We start from the raw sequence: 22,105 nt of genomic DNA on the forward strand, positions 1-22,105 counted from the left end.
AGTCCGTGGGACAGATGTAAAGCTCTGGGTAGCCCTGCACTAACATGATCAACTTTTCTGTGTTTATCAGACTGAATATTTACAGAAGAAGGGAAAGATGTCTGTCCTTTCAAATTAAACTCCCACATGGTCCAGTCATATAGGTTTTGATTTATTTTGACAAGGCGCCGCTCCTAATAGAGTTTCACGTCTGTTGGGGGATTTTTTGTTTTGTTTTCTAAGACTAAGCGACCAATGAAATAATACGACTAATGACCTTTGTGGTCGACTAACGTTTGTTCGACTATTAGGGGGCAGCCCTAATAAATACACTTTTTTTCCCCACCAAATTGCAGAGAGCATCCAGTCTCTCCTGCTCTGGAATCAACATATTATTATTATGCCTATCGTGATAGCCCATTGGTAGATGCGTACATTAAATACAATGCATTTTGTCCATTCACTGAGCAAAATAAGAAAACTACTTCAACTTAAAGGAGCAATAAGCGAAATTCATCATTTCTAGATTGAAGGAACTAAAAAATCGCTATGTGAAGAACTAGAGGTGCAGTTTCTTCTAGAGTATAGCATGACGTCACACACCCTCTCTCTGTGTTGATCTCCAGCCCATTGTTTACAAGCCAGTCCGGCTGCGCGCTCATGTACGTTCATGTGAATCGCTGCCTCCTCCCTCTTCTCTGAGCCCTTGGCCCTCCCTCTCTATAAAAGGCTACAGCCAGTGAGCAATGGCAGCGTGTATTTTCGAAGCTAAATGGCGGAGAGCGGAACAAAATGTTCACCTGAAGACGACCAGGATCTGACATTACCTCTAAAGAAACAACGGTTGTTGGTGAAGAAGTTGTCGGATAAAGAAAGGCACAGAACTCGGATTAACATTGGCCTTGCATTTCCAAGGTAGAGAGCACTGTGAGAGCTAAAGGGGCTACAATTTGACTCAGAGCTAGCTCTTCTTCTCCTGGACAGGTACAACATAAAGTCAAATGTCTGTTTTAATTAGTGTTACAGTAACATTAGGCACATGTCACTATGTCGATTCAATTAAATTTAATGTTACAATTGTAGCATGGGTTAATGTCCGGAGCTTGAGTTATTAGCGGCTCGGTCCCAGCAATGGGTCGGGCGTTACGGTTGTTAGGTGAGTAGCCGCAGCCGAGGTAGAGGGAGGTGTGGCTCATGACACGCTTTGTTTTGGTCTACAGGCAGTGCACAACAGCGAACCTAGCGGTGAAACGATTTCGCTTTTTGCCCCTTTAAGTTACATTTAAAAAAGGCCAAATTCATATTAATGTAAAATTTTCAAACAAAGCTGTAAAATCCATCCTACTTTAACAGGCCTGGATGATGCTCTCCCTGAAATTACTCTGACAACCAAGACCAATTTCACCTATTTTGACTAATTAAAGTCGCATAATTAGAGCGTTATCTTATCAGCCAGTCCTATCAGCAGAAATATTCATTTCAGGTCAATGCCAGTATTTTATTTTAAAGCCTTTATCTGCAGATGTTATTGTGCATCCCTACCTATAATCTATGTTGTCTTTTTTAATGTACTTCAAACAGCTCAGGGTTCAAAACACCAAATAAACAAGGTTATGTGAACGCAGCACCCCAATGTAGAGCAGTTAAGACTCCTCTGCTGTCCAAAGACATTTCTGACTGCAGCTGTGCAGAATGACGCTGTGACCAGTAGAGCGTTAAACGTCGTGCTGCCACCACCGCCGCCGCTGCTGCTGCTGGAGGCTTTAGAGACGGCCAGCCGACCAGCAGACACCCCGCCAAGGTCAACTGTCATGTGGAGTCTTGAGCAGCCGCTAACTGTCCCTGCAACAGTACGCAGGACCGTGAAGGGAGCGCAGCACTGTGAAGATCACCGGGTCAACACACACACTGCTGAGTATGTGTATGTGTGTGCTTGACTAATTCATGAAAGTAAATGTTGGCCTTAGAGACAGCACAGAGGGAGGATGTGAATATAAATGGGTGTGTGTACATGTGTGTGTGTGTGAGTCCACTAAACACTTAGCTTTCTTCAGTGACTATATAAAGTGCGCCTCATGTGAACATGATCTGTCCGGGTGTTGCTGCCGGGTGTGTGACACAACAAAGTGAACCTTTAACCTCCAAAACACGACACAGACGGGGTTGATTCATCCTCGTTTAAACCCTGTCAGCCTGCTTCTTATTAGGAACACCTCAAACTGGCTGACGAAGACAGGAAACCAAAGTTTTTATTCGTCATCATTTGACTGATTCATTTCTCCTGCTCTCTGATAGTCTGAGGGTGGACCGCAGCACACATCCACAAGTGTTGCCCAATGCTGTTCTCATGGCGTCTTGGGGTGGATCACAGCTACAGTCATGGTAGACAAACATGTTTTGCTGCATTGTTATACTGGCATGTGGTAAAATTAGGCTCACAGCATCCTATTATAAGCAAATCAGGGCTTGTAAACAAACGTCACAGGGACTCACACGTAGCTAGTTAACTAGGCTGAGGTTTCGTGACTTGTCATCCTGCCAGGTTGAAGGTTTTGGCAGAAGGAAGTCAAAACAAAGCCAGGCTCCACTCTACAACTCTGGCTGAACATGATAGCCTCATCTGTGCTCTCTGATGTGCAGTAATTAACCAGTCTCATTCTTAATACAGTAAATGCCAGAAATAATTTGATTTTCTGCTTTGCCCTTTGTACTTTCCAAACATAGGACCTACTGGATGTGAGTCATCGTCCCAGCATCAGTGTCCATCTCCTTTGACCCATAAACTCTCTTTCCATGGTCATTTCCTCAAATGACCAAAATATTTTCACTCCTGATGGACAACATCGCATTTATCTCAGAAGTCAGAAGCTCACAGTTTTAGCATCTATGCTACTTGAATGGTGCTGCTCTCAGAAACAACCGTAACAACTGGAACAAATACTCCAGGTTTCTAATAAAGTGTTCCAAACATGCTTGACATTAAGGATGCGCCGATTTAGCGACTGAACATTGGTACTGGCCGATATCCGCAGTAGGACACAGTGAACATACTATCGACGCATCAGGGGATGTACCCTATTGTTTCGCTGATAATGTTACCTTGTGAACTACAGATCAGTTTTGACATCAGCAGGAGAAGAGCTAGTTAACGTTAACTGTTAGCAGCCAGAGGATGGAACTAACTCAGGATATCTACAGGTACAAACAAGTGTTGACTTTTTAAGACCTTTTTAATACCACTGAAAATGACATTTAAGACAAATGTGCCATGGAAATATATACCTAAAAGCGAAAATGAAGATGCCAGTTCAAAATGAACAGTAGAAATTAGGGATGCACCGAAATGAAAATTTGTGGCCAAAGCCGAATAAAATTAAACACTTGGCCGAATACTGAGTACCGAATACCGAATGCCATTGTTTAGTTTTTCATTAGTTTTTGCAGATGAACCCCCTCCAGATTAGTGTTGTCACGGTACCAAAACTGGGACCCACGGTACGATACCAATGAAAGTATCACGGTTCTGAGTAGTATCACGATACCACAGCAAAAATGAGGCAGATGTGCCTTTTGTCATTTATAAAAAGATAAATCACTTTTCTATAATACATCAATGATATTTCAATGGAATAAATTACTTATTGACTTATTCATACTTCAAAAATGGCATCAATAAGTGATTAACATAGCGGTAGGGCTGCACGGTATATGCGGTAGACGGTAGAAATGATATAAATTTGGCCCACGGTAGAGATTTGCGCTCTACCGTCCTATCGTCGATGATGTCATCGCACCTGCCTCAGTGTGAAAATGGCTGCGAGCACAGAGACAGCGGAGCAAGAGGAGCTGGTTCACGTCCGTGATTTAGCGTAGCACGTGCAACATGTGTTGCTGGAGAACTTGTGAGTGAGTTAGTTAATGTCTTATGAACAGCCCCGGACTTCTCAGACTCTTTTAGCGACTTACCGCTCAGAGGGAACTCATTCAGTGTCTCCTCTGGCAGCAGCACAGCGTCTCTCCCTCTCCTCTCTCGCCGTGCACACACGGGAGTTGGTTTTCGGCAAGAGAGTTTGTCATAAACCTTTGGTAATGTAAACCCATGTGACGCTAGGGGCTCCACAATAAACTCCATATGTGAATGTGTGATAGTTGTGGTATCATAACAGCCTGTCACAGGTTACAGCGTGATGATTAGAGGAGAAATGGCTGAGCATAAAGGTCCAGGTGGAAAAAACACAACTCAGTCATTTATGATTTTGCTTAAAGAAGGAAATTACCTTTTGATATAGATCCCAGGGGACATTTTGCACCATAGAGTACTGGGTTTTAATTTTGAGTTTTGAGATTTGCATTCTGCACAATAAATGCTCTAAAAAATACATTATATCTTTGCTTTTGTTGTTGTTGTTGTTTTTTATCAATTTAGCTTTGCTAAGGGACTACAAAACCCATTCAGAAACACTTCTATTATAACTTTTACACTTAAATTTATACCGCGATATATACCGTTACCGTGAAGGGATTCGATTTATACCGTGATATGAATTTTAGGTCATACCGCCCAGCCCTACATAGCAGGGATTGAAATAAAATAAATAAATAAAATAAAAATCAACCAGCCACCCTCCTCCCCTGACAAGTAAAGAACAGTCCCTTCATAAGTTAAGAACAGTCCCTAAAGTGCGGTGAGGTTTGTGGACCATTACCTGCCACAAAGAGAGAAATGTGAACGGCTCGTTTCTCCTCTGACACGTCACATACCTGAGTGCCGCCACGGCTCGGCTGTCCAGGTACTTTTGGGCAGTCATGACGCCAAGAAGAGGAAATTATTGGACCTGGAACCGGGCTTCTCCGTCGCTGGTAGGCCTTATCTTGTGCCGCGAAGCACTACGGCCGCCGTATTTGACAGGAATACATTCCTGTCTGTGTCTGTGTCAACACTAAATATCGCCACACTGCCGACATTTTACTCCGTCCGTCACCACACTCTGTTTGACTGCATCATCAAAACATGGCGCTATTATTCGGCCTTGCTTTTCACTTATTCCACCGAATACCGAATGTGTGTTTTTTTGCAATATTCGGCCGAATATATTCGGTTACTGAATATTCGGTGCATCCCTAGTAGAAATTACCGTGACGATACTCTCTTACGGCTCTGAATGTGCGATTCCACTGCCCTGATCCCTGTTTTACCACGTTAGAAACACCTTAGACATAAAGCGCAGTTTGCTTCGTAAACATTTCCATGCTCTGGCATAAATCATCACAAGTAATCATTGTAATTCTTTAAAGCTATTTTTCCTTACACTTGCATTTTCCCATAACTTGAAAGGTCCTGGTTTAACGATGTAGACTCATTGCGCAATCTAAGTGTGTGACGGGGTAAAAATAGGAGCACTGAACACATACAGGTGTTGTGTCGAAGTCTGGTACTCCATTGAATAGAGTTACCCTCCTGTTAAAATTGTGTTTCTCATAGTAGTAACACCAAAAGATTATTGGGTGAAGGGTAGATTCTAACATTATGATGTGTTCAAATGTAATCTTGTAAAATTTAGATCTTGGTCATAAACTTGAGTAAATACAGTTGTTTGAAGGAGCAATGTGTTGAGATTTTTACAGCAGACAGACTTTAGAGTGGAACACATGATATATGCAATAAAAAGGCATAAAATGTTATTTAAAAAAGGTTTTTCATGTGAAAGGTTATATTAAAGGACGTTTCATAAATTTGCATGACTGAATTTGTGCTCATTCAAAGATAGTGTAATAACAAACTGAATGACTTTAAAACTGTTTTGTTTTTTAAATGAAGATTTCTTTGTTTCCCTGACACAAAAGGGGAAGTTAACAATAACAAAAACAAAATAAACAACAACAACAACAAAACACCTGTATCAGTACTGGCCAAACTGTTGTTTTAAACGTCGGTCTCCGCATCCGCCCAGAATTTCATAATCAGTCGCTCCTTGATGTGAATGCACCCTTTAACCAGGACAGAAGCTAAAGCTAAAATCTAACATCCCCAGTAGCTGGTGAATCATATCCTGTATTAATTCTTTAACTGCTTCCACTTAAGACGCCAGCTAGATGCTTTCATGAAAGGCAGATCTCCATATGGCAGCTTTATAGTTGCCAAAGTGTCTGCAAACTCATTAGCAACATACATCTTGTGGTCAAGTGGCAGTTTGCCAACCTTATAAAACACTACAGAGGATAAATGACCTCAACCAGGAAACCTTCATCTCAAAGCATCAAGACGGTCCCTAAACACATAGGCTTGTGAAGAGATTAATGAGAGTTTTATTCATGTTTATAGGAAGTTCAAAATGTCCCAACTCAGCAAAGACATCGGCCACCAAGTTAAAGAAGTATTTCCCTGCTGGACAGATGGTCTTACCATAAAACTAGGCTGTGTATGTTGTAGAAAGATGCACATACTTTTGAAATTTGCTGCAACATGACCAGAGAAACCAGAGGAACTGTGGCATTTGCTTTTGCTCAAGTGGTAGAAAACCTACAACTACCAGAATGCCCTTTGCCACACGGGACCAATAAATGCTCACGCTGGTGGCTGACCTAATGTGAGCTTGTCCGTTTTGACACAGGAAACAATATGGAGGACAGCTGATTAAAAACAATCTCAAATTACAGTAAAACAATAAGATAAAATATGTTCCGGATACATTCGATATGAGAAATATTCTACGCAGTAACAGAATCTTGGTTCATATTTGAGCTTGACGCCTCGTTTCCAGTCATGTATGTGACCCGTGTCCATAGATCTGTAACATACGAATGATGCCTCTAGTGTCCAACGCAAGGAAGTGCCTTTCTTTTTGGTTGGATAGAAACCTGATACAACCTGATACGCTTATATGCGCTTGAAAAAATTACTGGGACAAAACAGGACCTGTCAGGTACGTGGCAAGTTTTGTGATTTAATTAAAAAGATGTGTGAACGGCTGAATGAGTCATAATGACGATTTGACTGTATATAATGTATAACCATATTTTAACAGAATAACATTACTCAGATACACAATGTGTTCAAACTAGATAAACAAGTTTTGTGGGGTTTTTTTTGTTTGTTTTGTTTTTTTTTAAATCGTACAAACTCACTTGACAATCAACACCGGCATCTGAATTGAAGAAAACAGCCTGTTAGCTAAGCTAGCATTAGGACTGCAACTAACGATTATTTTCATTGTCGACTAATCTGTCGATTATTTCTTCAATTAGTCGGCTAATCATTTTGTCGAAAATGTGTTCAAAGTTGAAAAATGTTGCTCTGTCTCTCCCAAACCCCAAAATTATGTCATCTAATGTTACATACTCACGCCAAAGGGTTTTAGTTTGCCGATATTTGAACGTAAGAAGCTGCAATAAGAGCATTTTGGGGTACTCTTATAGTACTTTTCTATGAAAAATGACTCAAACCAATTAGTCGACTACTAGAATAATCACCGAATATTTTAATAGACGATTAGTCATGATTAATCGACTAATCATTGCAGCCCTAGCTAGCATACTGTCATGCGGTCTCTCCGAACTCCACAACAGAAGTTAAATTTTTCTAACGTACTTGTGGCAAAATCCAGACTGAAATAAATACTGAAGGGGGAGGAGTTTCGCAGGCATATCGGGTATCACGCAGATTCCCATAGTAATTAATAGACTTCCAGTTACTTTGTCTCCGTACACATACATAATTGGAAACAAGGCGTTACTGTTTGATCTCCGTAACTTCAGCCTCTGTTTTTACGATACAGGAAACAGTATGGCGCCCACTTCCTATTCACAAATTCTTGCGTAACAGCAAAACAGCGCACTTATATATGTTTTTGAAGATATGTGAAGCAAGAAATACACAATATCGTAACCGAATCTTGATTTAAATTTGATCAGCACTGCCTCGTTTTACGGTTTGATCTGAGTTTGAGGGAGAAAGAGGGGCAGCTCTTTCTTTTGATCCACTTCTCTTCATGTCCATGGTGGCGGGCATATAAAAATTTGGAGGTGCAATATATAGTTCGAGCAACAGAACCAGTAATAATTTAATAATAATTTACGCAATACTTTAACAAACTTCTAGCAATGTATACAAGTGTTGGCTAACAGGGTTCAGCCTCCACTATATCCCTGTTTGACTCTGTCTAGTCATGCTTCTCACGTCTCGTGTGTTGAGACAGAGGGCTTCCTACGGACAGCTGAGGGCCAAAAATGGACTTCGAAGGAGGTGAGGAAAAACAAGTTGGGACGCTAATGAGATGTCGAGTGTGGCACTGTGCCAGAGTGACTGCCAGCCAGTCACACAGTCAGGCGACAGTAACAAGGAACAAATACATATAGATGTGCGTGTCATGCAGTCAATGCACTTCAGTTCCACGAGTCGGTCTGTTTTTAGTTCGAGAGCATCCACTGGGAATTAAACTGTCAGTCAGAACCTGGATGGATCCTGTTTGTGTGTGCTGCTCAAAAAGCAGTGATGATGCAACCGACACATCTAATGGTTTTATGTTACAGATGATTTCATAATCTTCATCTAAACACGTCATCTGACTCCACAGAGAGGCTGTTAGGTGATGTATGATCTGCATCACCAAAAACAATACATCTTTTTAAACTGCCTTTGCTCAGCCTCACAATGTGGGACGGGAAAATGAAGATCATATTACAAAGTATTTAAAATACTGTCTGACTTCTTAAATTACAGTATCTCTTAATAACCCCAGAACACTCACACTCACTTTACAAACGATAAAAACACTTTAGAGCAGGTGAACAGGAGATAAGATAGATGACTCAACTGGTCTGCAAACGCCTAATGAAGGAGTGTTGAGCATTTTCTATGGTTCTGGTGCTGCAACATGGGGAGTAAACTTTCAGGTATCAAACACTTAAACACTTAAATTTACTGCTTTTAAAACCTTTCTCATGCTAATTTTTAACCATATTTAAGACAAATTATCTTATTATTATTCACGGATTGAAAGTGTGTGTGAGGTCCTGTGCAGAGGTAGTTTTTGTGTAGGAATATGGAGATTAGCATGAGGTAGGTTAATCTACATTTTGCCACCAGGTAACTGCATGTATTAAGTAAAAAGACAGTGTTAGGTTCAGGTGTTAGCTAGGGATAAAATTAAAAAGGCAATTAACCTCTCAAACGTAAATTTCAAGACAATTTAATAACTTTTAAGGCCTAATATTCATTAAATTGAATTTAAAATATAAGATATTTTAAGGCTTTTATGGACCTGCAGAGACCCTCCACTTTCCACATGGGAAGAGTTTTTTTGTTTGTCTGTTTTTTTATTTAACTGCATTTCTCTGGACATGACGCCAGTTTACTTCTCATTCCTTTAACACGACACATGGAAAAAAAACCTTCTGACAAAACAGAAATAGCCGTTTCTTGTAATAAAATGACCACAAGCAATTCTTTGCCTCTCTCTAACACAAGCTGTGGTGTCAGTGTTTGGCAGGTTCTTTGTTATTAGCTTAGAAAAATGTAAAGAAAATTTTTTATTGAAGAATTATATTTGTAAGAACATCACGCAAACACTTATCCTCACTTAAAGGAGCACTTCACACACAAAATAACCAACAACAACAACAAAAACATCGGCTATCGGCCAAACTTATTTAAAACATCGGTGTCGGCCCAGAATTTCACAATCAGTGCATCTCTAGTCATTTTATTAAGGACAAATGCCAAAATTCACCGGCTTCGTCCTCTCAAGTATGAGTATTTACTGTATTTTCTTCATCTTCTCCGCTAGTAAATTGAGTATCTTTAGGTCCTGGACTACCGTCAGAGAAAACAAGAACATTTTCACAATGCACTGACATTATGAAGGCAAAACAATGAGCAAAATAACAGTTAATCAATAATGAAACAATCATTAGTTGCAGCCTTATACATATTTTGGAGAGGATGTTTGCCCAACACATCCAGTGAAAACACTCCACTTTCATGCTTCAAGGTAATATGGAAATCAGGCGCTGTGACGGCACACTTCCCCAAGAGGTGACCTTGTGTAAAGCAGACGTACAGCAGCACACGCATGATAAATTCTGGGCCATGTTGAACTCCTTGGCACAGTTTCAGAGACATTATGCAGAGTGTCTGTGAGCGAGCTCTTCCCTCTGTGAGGCGAGTTAATCAGTGGGCCGGACGGGATTGCTCAACGACCCCTGCGTACATCACACAGGGGCTGGTGGTGAGGCGCCTGAGTGGAGCTGTTAGGTTGGGTTGACTCTGTCTAACCTTTGAAACGGTCCCACAGAGGATTAGACGAAGAATAGGCAGATGTAAAGTTGTCTTTAGATGTTCCATAGCTGACAGAGATAAAGCACTGTCCAGCTTAAAAGGTGGAGATAGTAAACACGCAATCAATACAGGCTTCAAGACAATTACTTTGATTACACTCAAATATAATTTATCTCTGGAGTCTTAGCTGTCCTATACAAATCAAGGGTGCATCAATCTGTCCAAACAGCCATACAGAGAACAAAACTGTGATATAAAGACTCATTTTCTCACTACAACTCGACAGAATATACACAAAACTGATGAAAATTTACATTATCAGGTAATCTATTGATCATTTCTTCAATCATTGTTTACCTTATAAGTCAGGGGTCTCACATTGATCCGTAAAGGGGCTGGCGTGGCTGCAGGTTTTTGTTCCAACTGAGCTGACTCGGCTCATTCAATCAACTGAACTTTCTTCACGCAGTTTATTTGTTGTTTCAGGTGTGCTCCGGCCCTTTCACTAGGGGTGGGCGATACCACAAAATCAATCTGATACCAAGAAACAAAGGGCCAGAATCACCAATATCAATACCAATAGGATACCTTTTATTATTTAAAGTGGCGGTGTGTAAGGGAAAGCGGTGTGTCATGATTTATGTTGTGAATAATCAATCTGCTCAAGTAAACAGCTAATGATGACTAATCACTAGGGCGGCCCCCGGCTAAGAATTTCCCTAGTCGATCAGTAGTCATCATGTAGGGCCATTAGTCGACTAGTCTCGCATGTTTACGATATGAATGTAATGATTAAATGGTATATTTTGGTGGTTTGAGTTGAAGGTGTGAGAAAGAATTGTATCAGTAACATTGTTAACACTGTGCTACATTACAGAGAAATACAAAACCGCACTAATGAACCTTCATTAATATAGGCCTATATTTTATCTACAAGTGCACGTCACACACTGAGCGAGCCGCCTGTTAATGACGCTGTGGGCTAATGGGCATGTAGCTACTTCCATGTTTCAGATGATACGTCATGTTTGTAGTCGACCAATGAAGATGAGTTTACATATCACCTTGGGTTCGTCCTTCACCTTCTCAAAATGATCCCACACTTTGGATTTCCTGCCCGACATGTTATTAACTAGCCTGTGGAATAACCGCAGGTACGTGTTGTGTGGAAAACGCGAGGTCAGGCTCTGGGCGCTACTCTTGTGGCTTTTTTGCGCCAGCTTTCAAGAGCGCGGCGGCAGGTTGCATCTGAGCGTCAGCCTATTTAACTGAAATCCTGAGAGCAGAGCTGATCTTCTTCCAGGAGCTTGTTTATAACTGTGTAGGCCTATCGTCTGTGGGACAGATGTAAAGCTCTGGGTAGCCCTGCACTAACATGATCATATTTATCAGACTGAATATTTACAGAAGAAGGGAAAGATATCTGTCGGCTGTGACTCGACTCGACTAACGTTTGGTCGACTATTAGGGGGCAGCTCCACCAATTATAGTTTGAAAATGTAACATCAACCAATGCTGAAGATCTGATTTGACTACAATATTAAGTTCACTACAATATACCGGGATATTCCTCATCTGAGCCTCTCTGAACAGACTCTGCCAATGAACTCTCTGCGTCTGTGTCAGGGGTCTCGATGCTGAGATATTTCACTCCTCCTCCTTTAGTTTCGGCTTCCTCTTTCATTAAGCCATCACCGCTATCATGTATCTCATTAAACTAGCAAGGCTCAGCCATACTTTCTGCATTGAACGTCCGCAGTTCAAAATGAATAGTATGGAAAAAATCACAACAGTTGAGTGAGTTCACGTTTAATTTGTATAATGTATAATGAAAACAAAATCTTATCACTGTCATACATGCTATTTATTATTGCAGTTCCCCAGTCGGTCCGATGATCGTAAACAGTCTTGTGAGCGAAAATATTTAAGACCCATTGAATCTGAATTTAAGACAATTTAAGACTTTTTAAAGGCTTTATATTAGGAAAACTTATTTTTTAAAGGATCTGTAGACACCCTGGTTTAACCTAAATCTATCTACCAGAGATGGGACTAAGTCATGGTTTAGTCACAAGAAAGTCTTTCGTCTTTGCACTCAAGTTCGAAGTCAAGGCTCAAATCAAGACTGATAAGTCCCAAGTCAAGTCCCAAGTCCTAAACCTTGAATTTCCAGTCCTAAACAAGTCATGTTGTCTCCTCATTTAGCATTTTGTTTTAGAGGGAACAAAGTTATCTTTTTTCCAATTCGTAAGTAACATAATGTTACTTCTTCATGGTTGTCAGACCAGTTTAAACAAAGTGGATCAGGGGAATTAAGTGTAGACTTGCTAGGAATGAATCATGTTCAACAAAAGGTAAATGAATTGATTCCATAGGCTGCATGGCGGTGAAGTGGTTAGCATTGTCATGTAACAAGTCCACACCTCTGCTGTTATACTATGTTCCTTTAACCTTAAATCCTGATTAGTTGTTGACCCACTCGCTGTGTGAGAAGGTATGTCTGGCATGTGAGTCAATGCAGCACCCATGAAGTCAAGTATGTGGTGATCACATCAGTGAGGACAGAGGCACAAACACTGCAGAATAAGGTTATTAAAGGCTTTTAAATTCAATTTCAGGGCCCCTCACTTCCACCTGAGCACCCTTCATCTCCCACACAACAAACCAGGAGGCCTCACCAGCCCTGCACCTGCTCTAATGCTACAATCCAACAACACAAACCAACTTTAAAGCTCAATAAATCAGCTGATTCAGTTTATAAGGCAGCAAGCAGCAGCGTGACATTGATGAGTCTATGTCACGATGACAGGGTGAATATGTGGTGACAGTCCCAGGCGTGATGAGGACGTGAACGTCACCCCACAGTCGTTATTTGTGGACACGGAGCAGTTTCCGTGACCGTGTTGATGTTGTTGCAGCAGGATTACCGGGAGCCTGCAGCTAACTAGCTTAATTAGCTCGCTGCTAACGTGACAGCCCTGCTAGCTTGACTGGTTGGCGAGCGGCTGACAACAAACCCGACTAACTTGTTTAGAGGGCGAGGTCTCCCGTGGCGTGTTTTGCTTCGCTTTACCTTGTCGCTGATATTCTCGGTGCTGTCAGGGTCTCCTCCGCCTCCGCCTCGCTTCCTCAGCTCCGTCATGTCTCGCTCGTGTCGCTGCTGGGACGTTAATGTGTCACATAAGCCGACTCCGGGGGAAGGAAGGAGGGAGGGAGGCACGAGCCGACACTAGTCCCGGGGTTTTCAGATAAAGTCCTGGATTAATAACCCGGGTTTGGGTGTAAAAGCTCGGTCCGTGGAGAGGGTCAGCTTTCCTGGAAGTCAGCCGGAGCTGCCAAAGAGCCGCAACAGAGCCCGACACGATCCCAGCGAGTCTGCTGCGTGTGTTTGTTTATCACCGCAGTCCCGTCCTACCGCCTCCGACCGCCGACAAGCTTTATATAGTGACGACACGCAGCTTCCGGTGGGAACTTTCAAAGTAAAAGTGTGTCAAGAAATAAATTAGTTGTATTTTAGGGAATGTTCTTTACTTATCAGAGTAGTGGGTGGCTTGACTCTTGGAGCCTCCTTGACGTTACAAATATTTTTCCTTGAGCCTCCTTGAGTGACTTGAGTAAAGTGTATAACCCTCCCTCCATTATAAATTAGTTATTAGATTTTAAAAACGTGCCCTTTGATGTTTGAAAGTTAAAGCCCCGTTTCCACCAAACACTTTCAGTATAGTACCTTTGGAACCAAACGTAACCCTTCAGACATGAAGCCCATTTCCACTAGCCTGAGTGTCAGACTGAAGCTCCCAGAACCTTCAGTCTGACATGGTTTCCATTGAAGGCGATTTACAAGGGGGAGGGAATTTGATTTTTCCCTAACCAATCAGTAGAGATCAACGACTCACCCAGAATCTGACGTCATTAGTATCTATGCCTCAGGGGTGCCGAAAACAAGCGAGCATTGCCCATTTAAAATGTCTCCGTCATCGTGCACGCCCAGCTGCATTGCCGTTAAATCCAGTTTAGCAGCTTCCTTAATTTGGTCCTCCATTAACGGGAGTAGTGGCGAAATACCTCGATAGCATCGTTAATGTGGTCTGTAGGATCTGTAGCGGTCGCCATTGCTGCTATCCTCACCAGTTACCCACCGGCGTACAGCTTGACATCAGCGTGGCGCTCATTCATTGCGCTCGTTCATTGGTCCGTCCATCGTTTGGACGAGATAAATTGCAAATTCACTGAAGTATGCCAGACCAGTAATGCAAGCCTACTCAGTTGAGTGGGCGGGGTCTATGGTCTGGAACCAGGCTACGTTTCCACTGAAGAAGTTCCTGGTACTATTTGGGGGGCAGGAACTACTACAGGAACGTCCTCTCGCTCGGCCCTCTCAACCGCCGTGTCTCCACTGAGAGAGCGGAGTACGAGAGGTTCCTGTAAAGTTACGGGCTCTGGATGTGACGTAATCGTTGTGCGACTATTCTGACCGGGGTGACATAGGCAAAGAAACAAACAATTCCAACATTTCTTGCTTTTCTTCTTACGACTCCCTTTAAAAATGCGACTCCTCGTCTGCTGAGTTTTAAAAATGCCGGCTATTTTGTCACTTTCTGTTGACGTCACATCCCGCCTTGAGTATATCCAGTCAGCACCAAGTAAACAACCAGCCCCAACCAGGAGTCTTTCGGGGCCGTTCTGAGTACCTAAGGCCCGTTTCCACCGCAGGAACTTTGGGGTAATTTTACGGGGCCGGAGCCGTTGTCTCCACCGCAGGAACCACCCCCGAAGGACAGAGTTCCGGAACTTTTACAGGGGCTAAACAAGTCCCTGCCTCGGAGTAGGTACTCAGAACGGCCCCGAAAGACTCCTGGCTGGGGCTTGGGGGTTTACTTGGTGCTGATTGGATATACTCAAGGCGGGATGTGACGTCAACAGAAAGCAACAAAATAGCCGGCATTTTTAAAACTCAGCAGACGAGGGTTAGGGCCACCATCTAAAAAAAACTCACTAAATGGCCTGTGAAAAAAATATTTTTTTCCAGCGGATATCTTAGTTACAACATGATTGAGCTAGCAAAGCAGTTTTGTGTTGCTATGTGTGGTATGTATTCAGTTTTGGGAAGTCACGATCATCAAGCATCAGTGGCTGCAGCTGACAGGGACAGCTAACAGCAGCAGCAAAGCTAACATCAGGACGTCATCTGTTAAAAGCCTCCCGTTGTCGGACACGACATGAAACTACTCCAGTTAGCTCAATCATGTTGTGACTAAGACATCCGCTGGAAATTTTTTTTTTTTTTCACGGGCCATTTAGTGAGTTATTACAGACACCGCTATCGGCTAACAGCTAACGGCGTCCCTACGTCGCCCCGGTAAATGGTCGCACAACGATTACGTCACATCCAGAGCCCGGTAACTTTACAGGAAACTTCCTCCTACTCCGCTCTCTCATCGGAGACACGGCGGTTGAGAGGGCCGAGCGAGAGGACGTTCCTGTAAAGTTCCTGCCCCCCAAATAGTACCAGGAACTTCTTCAGTGGAAACAGGCCTCTACTCCGAGGCAGGGACTTGTTTAGCCCCCGTAAAAGTTCTGGAACTCTGTCCTTCAGGGGTGGTTCCTGTGGTGGAGACACGCACCAACGGCTCCGGCCTCGTAAAATTACCCCAAAGTTCCTGCGGTGGAAATAGGCCTATGGTACCTAGACCCTAGGTCCGCTCAAGCCCCGTTTCCACCAAGCAGTATGATACAGTTTAGTTGGGTATCCTTTTTTCTGTTTCCACCGTGAAAAGTTGTGGATGGTACCAATGAACCGTTCTGTACTGTCCCCATGTTTGGTCCCCCCTCTGTTGGGGTACCTAGCACACAGATCTGGTACTAAAAGGTGGAGCTGTGAACACTGCAGTCTGATTGGTCAGTAGAGGACGGTCACTCTGCACAGGGCTGAGTTGAGTTTTGAGGCTCATGTAACCACTGTTCATACTGTGGAGAGTTTTATTAGTAAACTGTAACTATGAAATGAAAGGATGTTTTGCTGCCTCTCACAGCAGCTGGAGTCTGAGAAAAATAATTCACTGGGCCGACTGCCGGCGACTTTTAAGGTGGAACGTTTACTTGTAATGTTACTCAATGCATGAGTTGATGACATGAATCCATCAGCACACCTTAAATTTCACTGTGACAACTTTGACCTTTACTTTTACACTTACAGTAAGTAAGTGGATCTTCAAACGTTTGTACAAATTAATTTCAGCCAGATTATGTGAACTGCATATAATTAAAAATTATTATAAATTATATTATTATAAATCCCCCTCCCTGTATGGATATGAGCAGCTCATTCTAAGGTAAGGAGAACACAACAATGTGATTGTACACTAAAGAAAACATACCTATTATATTATATTCAATTTCTGCCAATATATCTCTCCACAGTCTACACACTGGACCTTCAAGTTTGGTGAAGGTGCTTGTATTAAGAGGCTTATTGCCATGTAAAGCATCAGGAAACACAAGTAGCAGTATCATGCACTTATGTAAAAAAAAAAAAAAATTGTAACAGACAATTGTAAAAATAATTTTAATTAAAAGTGTTAAAAAACTGATAATAGATCAAATTATTTTCTCCATCTGAAATGTGGTGGAGAGAAAGTGTCAACAAATGTAAGTTTATTTTGAAGTACAAGCCCCACCACTTCCGGTCCAGTCTGTGTTTCTGTGTCTACCTTGACACAGGTCGGTGTGCTGCTGCTGCTGCTGCTGCTGCGGTGGAGACAGCCTGTGTCTCTGTCTCAGCTCTGCTTCATGCTGCAGCAGCAACCAGCAGCAGTACTAATAACCAGGGTCCTAACTGAGACCCTGTAAAGGTCTGATCCTGAAAATACATGATGCAGCTGATTCATCACCATGTCACTGTGATGCATTCAGGGACTGTACTGGAAACACATCACTGACTTAAGTGTTTCTGTTTTTCCTTTCCTTACTTTTTATTCAAACAAAATGCATATAACAGATCGTGAAATGACATAAATCATGATAGTTTATTTGACAAAGTGATTAAAAAAAAGGTCGTTTTTTGTCTCACAAATTAAAATCTTGTTATATTTGTACTAATCTGTGTAATAATCACCCAAACTAGTGATGTGTCTTCCTATCCATCCTCTTTTTAGCCATTAAACAGGGTCCCTACACATTAAATGGACATTTCAAAACTTTTCAAGGACCTTTTAAGGACCCATTATACATTTTTTTCTTGCCCGTCACTTTTCTTACGCATCAGATTCAAACTCAAACATAATTTTAGTTAGCTGGCACACAGGGAGGGAGAGATGGATGCAGGGAAGAAATGAAACATAAATGATGGTAAATAAAATGTCACATATTAGAACATTATGTCAAGAGCTTCTGAAAATAACTTTCCTTTTCTGTTTCATTATGTGGAAGGTTATCAATAGACAATTACTGTCACAAAACAACATTCCATGACTTTTCCAGGCCTGGAAAAAGTGGTTGTGAAATTCTATGACTTCTCCAGGTTTTCCATGACTGTGGGAGCTCTGATTATATTTTTCAGATTCCTTTATTTCCCTCAAATTAACAGTTTGTGCCAACGTTTTATAAAATTTTACCTGACACATCAGGTTCCCTCAGCTTAGGGTGAGATAGATCTAAGACATTTTGGACTTTTTGATGCCTCTCAGAATTAAGTTCAAGACCAGTTTAACAAAAATTAAACTGTATTAGATTAAATTAAAATAAAATAATAAAAATAAAATAACAACAAAACAAAATAAAGTAAAATAAAATAGAACTAAGACAATTAAAATAAAATAACAGAGTAGAACAGGGTAAAATAAAAATAAATAATTCAGGGTCTGAGACAGTTTTGCCAATTTGTTTTTTGTAACATAAAACATGACTTTTTGGGTGAAATACATGACACTTGTGTTTTCTTGGCTATTTTGTGGTTCTCACTCTGCCCTGACTCCCATTCTGCCGAGTTTGAAAAACTTTTTGCATTAAATACACTGAGCTTTGAACCTGTTTCAGTCATGCCCCAAAATCTTGGTCAAACAGCCATTTTTGTTTCCTGTACAGTGACAGTTTGCTGACAGACAGTGATCCTCTCCTTTGAGCTTCCTGACAGGAAACAAAAAGAGAGTCTCTTTGTTGCCGTCATCCTGATCTGTGTGACGTTAATGCCAGAGGCCTTTGGCAATATACTTTTATAAAAATAAATGTTACCAAGTATTTTAAATTTTACAATGCTACATTAGAAAAAAATAAAATAAAATTCTACTTCCCATGTAGGAAGGTGTCATTTTTTAAAGACTTTTTAAGAAATGATTTGAGACATTTGACCTTTTATAACCCGAGCAAGTTGGCTTGATTTCTTTTAAAAACAGAGAAGATCTTTGTAAAATCCCATGACCTAATATTTGTATTTTTTTCCCTTTTCTTTTGTTCTTAAACATAGAAAATGTTTGTCAATAAAAGTATTTATTAAAAAAAAACATTGGAAGAAGGCAATGAGCAACGAAAGAAGAAATAACCCAAAAAATAGCAAGAAACTAGTAAAAAGAGAAAATTAAAAACAAAAAATCAGTTAAAAAAAGTTAAACAAACAAGGAAATGACTTTGAAAGAGTGCCTAAAAATTCTAATAATTCTGTAACATAATTTTAAAATGTAATAATATTAATTACAAATGTAGTTTTCCTTAGCTTTTTCTTTTTAAAAAATAAAAATAAATTTTAAACAGCATTTTTTTTCTTACCAAGATGTTCATTTAATCCCCCATATTTTTGAAATTTTGTTTTTGAAATTTTCTCAGGGTTTAAAAAGGTTTAAATACTTGCAAAAGGCGTCTGAAAGCAGCACAAGAAAAGAGATGTAGTGTCCAAGTTTCAGACGGTTAAAACCAATTAAGGCTTTATTTTTAGTTTAATGAATTAATTCCCTTTAAATATATTTTTAAGGATCTGCAGGGACACTTGGACAACTTGCTTCAAAATTCAAAATAAAAGTACTGAGTCTGTTTTTGGTGGTAAACAGCAATTATTTATTGAAATGAAATTAAAAAGAATAAGTACCAGATCTATTGCATTATTGTAACATTTGCTTCTGTAGGAGGGGCGGGGTTACTCTACTGCTTTTCTCTTGTAGGATGTAGTGAACACAAATATACAAGGAACATTCAGCTATCACAGATTGCACACCAGATACTGTAGTAATGCAGTCTAATACAAGACCACCAAAATAATCCAGGATTTCTCTTTTTTTTCTTCGTCTTCTTCATCGTCTCTCGTTAGTCCTTAATTTGTTTTTTTTCCATAAAGAGTACAAAAGTCCACCCAGAGTTGGGGACACGATCTCCGGCTCTGTACACAAACCTGTCGCTCGCTCAGGACAACTCATCAGACAATGCCTCCGAGAAACAAAGACAAAAAGAATAAACCCAACAAAATATAATGCCGAGAACATGTACAATGCACTGACACAGAAAGTCAGCTGTGTTAATAGACATGCAACAAGTAACAAAACTTGCTGAAATCGCAATAATCATTAAAAAAATCTAAAACCAGTTATAATTGCATAAATACTTTGTACAGTTCATTTATCCGCTGTGAAATGCACCTTCCTGTTAAAATGACAACGTAAAACTGCATTCAATAAAAACCTGTGATTCCTCTTGACTTTTCTTTTTGTACACGTGAAGGTGCGAAGGAACTCTTGATTGATAGGAGCCGACTCGGCCTTTTCAGCTAGGTGGCATGATTGCACGCTAAGTTACAGTACGTAAACGCAGAATGATAGAAGGACAATAACAAGAGTGCATATTATTATCAGGACGTCAGGGAGCTGTGGGGGTGGAGATTTAATCTGACATGTGATTTCTTTTTCTTTTTTACAGGTTTGAGACTCTGTGAAGACGAGTGGGAAACAACAAAAAGATCTCTGGGAAATAAAGAAAGGAAGCAGCGCTTGAATGCGCAGTTGTTGCCCACAGAACCACGAACTAAACATCGACACATGTATGGAGAGAGACGAGGACAGAGAAAACAACATGTGCAGACTTTACATGAAAACAAAAACACTAATGTCCGACTGTTAAACCCAGCAGCAGCAGCAGCCATCCAGTTTTATAGCGATAAATTCATGACAAACTTGAGTTTACACATCTCCTTGCCTATTGTTCAAACTTCTTGTTGACGATAATTTAAAAGATGAAATAAAGATAAAAAAGTTAAATATCCTCCTGAGACCCGAACTTTTGTTTGGTATGCATTTTTAATTTCTCCTAGCTATTTGGGATCAGTGGGACCTGATAAGTATAAAAACTAACCATCGTCAACAATAATAAAGTCCAAATGTCCTCAATGAGATGATAATTAAGTCCTAATGTTGCTTAAGTTGGTCAAATTTGTTGCCATATCAAACTACAAACATTATTTACCATAAATAAACAAGTTTCACCCATAAAATGTGATCAGGTTTTGGACCTTGTCCACTTTTGTGACGGGATCGGCTGCAGACTGACTTAGCAGAGATGGCCGCCATCTTGTTTTTACATGGATTCGTATAGTTTGCTCTTACTACCACTAGATGGCACAAAAAGTGTCCACGAACGAGGACAACAGGTCTGACTTAAGTAGAATGAAGTGTAAGGTCAGGTAAACCCAAAATGTGATGCATCCAAGGACATTTTGTTTTTGTTACTGACACCCAGCCTAGCTCCTCCTAGCTATTTGGGATCAATAAGACCCGTTAAGTAGGCTATAAAAAACTAAACATTGTCAACGATAATTAGGTCCAAATGTCCTCAAATGAGTACTTTCTACAGGAGGATATGGTTGCTTTTACATTTTGTCCTCAACTACTGATGTTGCTTAAAGTTGTAGTAATTAAAAAAGAAAACACTGATCTGCATTTGCTTTGTCATCGTTGTGTCATTATCCCTGCAGTTGCTCGTCTGTTTCTCTGACTTCATCGTGATGACGAGACGTCTCATCGTGTCTTTTTCTTTAATACCGTCCTTGTCCTTTTTTTGACTTTGTGTGGGTTTTTTTGTCTCTTGTCTCATTTTGTCTGCTCCAAAATGAATTTATGGGAAGACTCTAGAATGGACAGTGACACAACAGCAGAGATAATAACCGGACAAACTCAAAGGAAACAAAAGCCCTCACAAATAAATGTGCAAAATCAGATTTTTTGGCACAAATTAAACCCCATAGATTTATCCACAGGTGATTTCTACGTATCTCTGACATATTTTTGACCCCTAAAGACAGAATAAAACTAAATTTTTGTGTTACCATATCCATCAGTTGACAAAAATGAGCTTAAGCCAATAGAATATGATAAATATATTCAGGATAACTAAATTAATTCCAGGCCACATTCAAGTAATTTCAGCAAGTAAATGATTTAATCTTAAACTTGCTGAAGTCGTGGATGTATTTAAATGTTTTCTGAGCATACTTGATTAAGAAATTATGCACATTAGAAAGCATAAGGAGGGCACATAATTGATAAAATACAAAAAATACATTTTTACCTGGAAAAAAAAAGTCTGTCCAACTGTGTGAACGTATTTGACTTTGTCGACAAAACACCATGAAATTCTTTTTATAATTTTAGAGTGGATTTTGTCCTGTGTAAGGTAATGTCATGATTTCGTGGTTAAAATGATTATTTACATCTCCATCTGTCTCGGCTGCTGCTCCTGCAGTTTAACATCTTCTACGAGGACTTGATAAAGTGTGGAGTGCCACATGTGCTGTAATAATGCCACAGGGTCAGAGTGAACGTCTGCAGACGACAAACCTGAACACAAACCGACAAGAACAGAAAATAAAAACAGAAA

General features: G+C 40.5%; 1 protein-coding gene across 2 annotated transcripts in view; it reads right to left on the bottom strand.

Annotated features, from left to right (window-relative positions):
• cds1 (CDP-diacylglycerol synthase (phosphatidate cytidylyltransferase) 1) overlaps window positions 1–13,678 on the bottom strand; it is a 63,091-nt gene extending 49,413 nt beyond the window's left edge. For both annotated transcript variants that reach the window (XM_033619981.2, XM_078170464.1), the window contains exon 1: window positions 13,329–13,678. In XM_033619981.2, the coding sequence (XP_033475872.2) occupies window positions 13,329–13,397 (69 nt within the window). In that variant the 5' untranslated portion in view covers window positions 13,398–13,678. The remainder of the gene's footprint in view (window positions 1–13,328) is intronic.
• Between the last annotated feature and the right edge of the window lie 8,427 nt (window positions 13,679–22,105).

This window comes from Epinephelus lanceolatus, chromosome 9 (assembly GCF_041903045.1).
Source record: "Epinephelus lanceolatus isolate andai-2023 chromosome 9, ASM4190304v1, whole genome shotgun sequence".
Classification (NCBI taxonomy): domain Eukaryota; kingdom Metazoa; phylum Chordata; class Actinopteri; order Perciformes; family Serranidae; genus Epinephelus; species Epinephelus lanceolatus.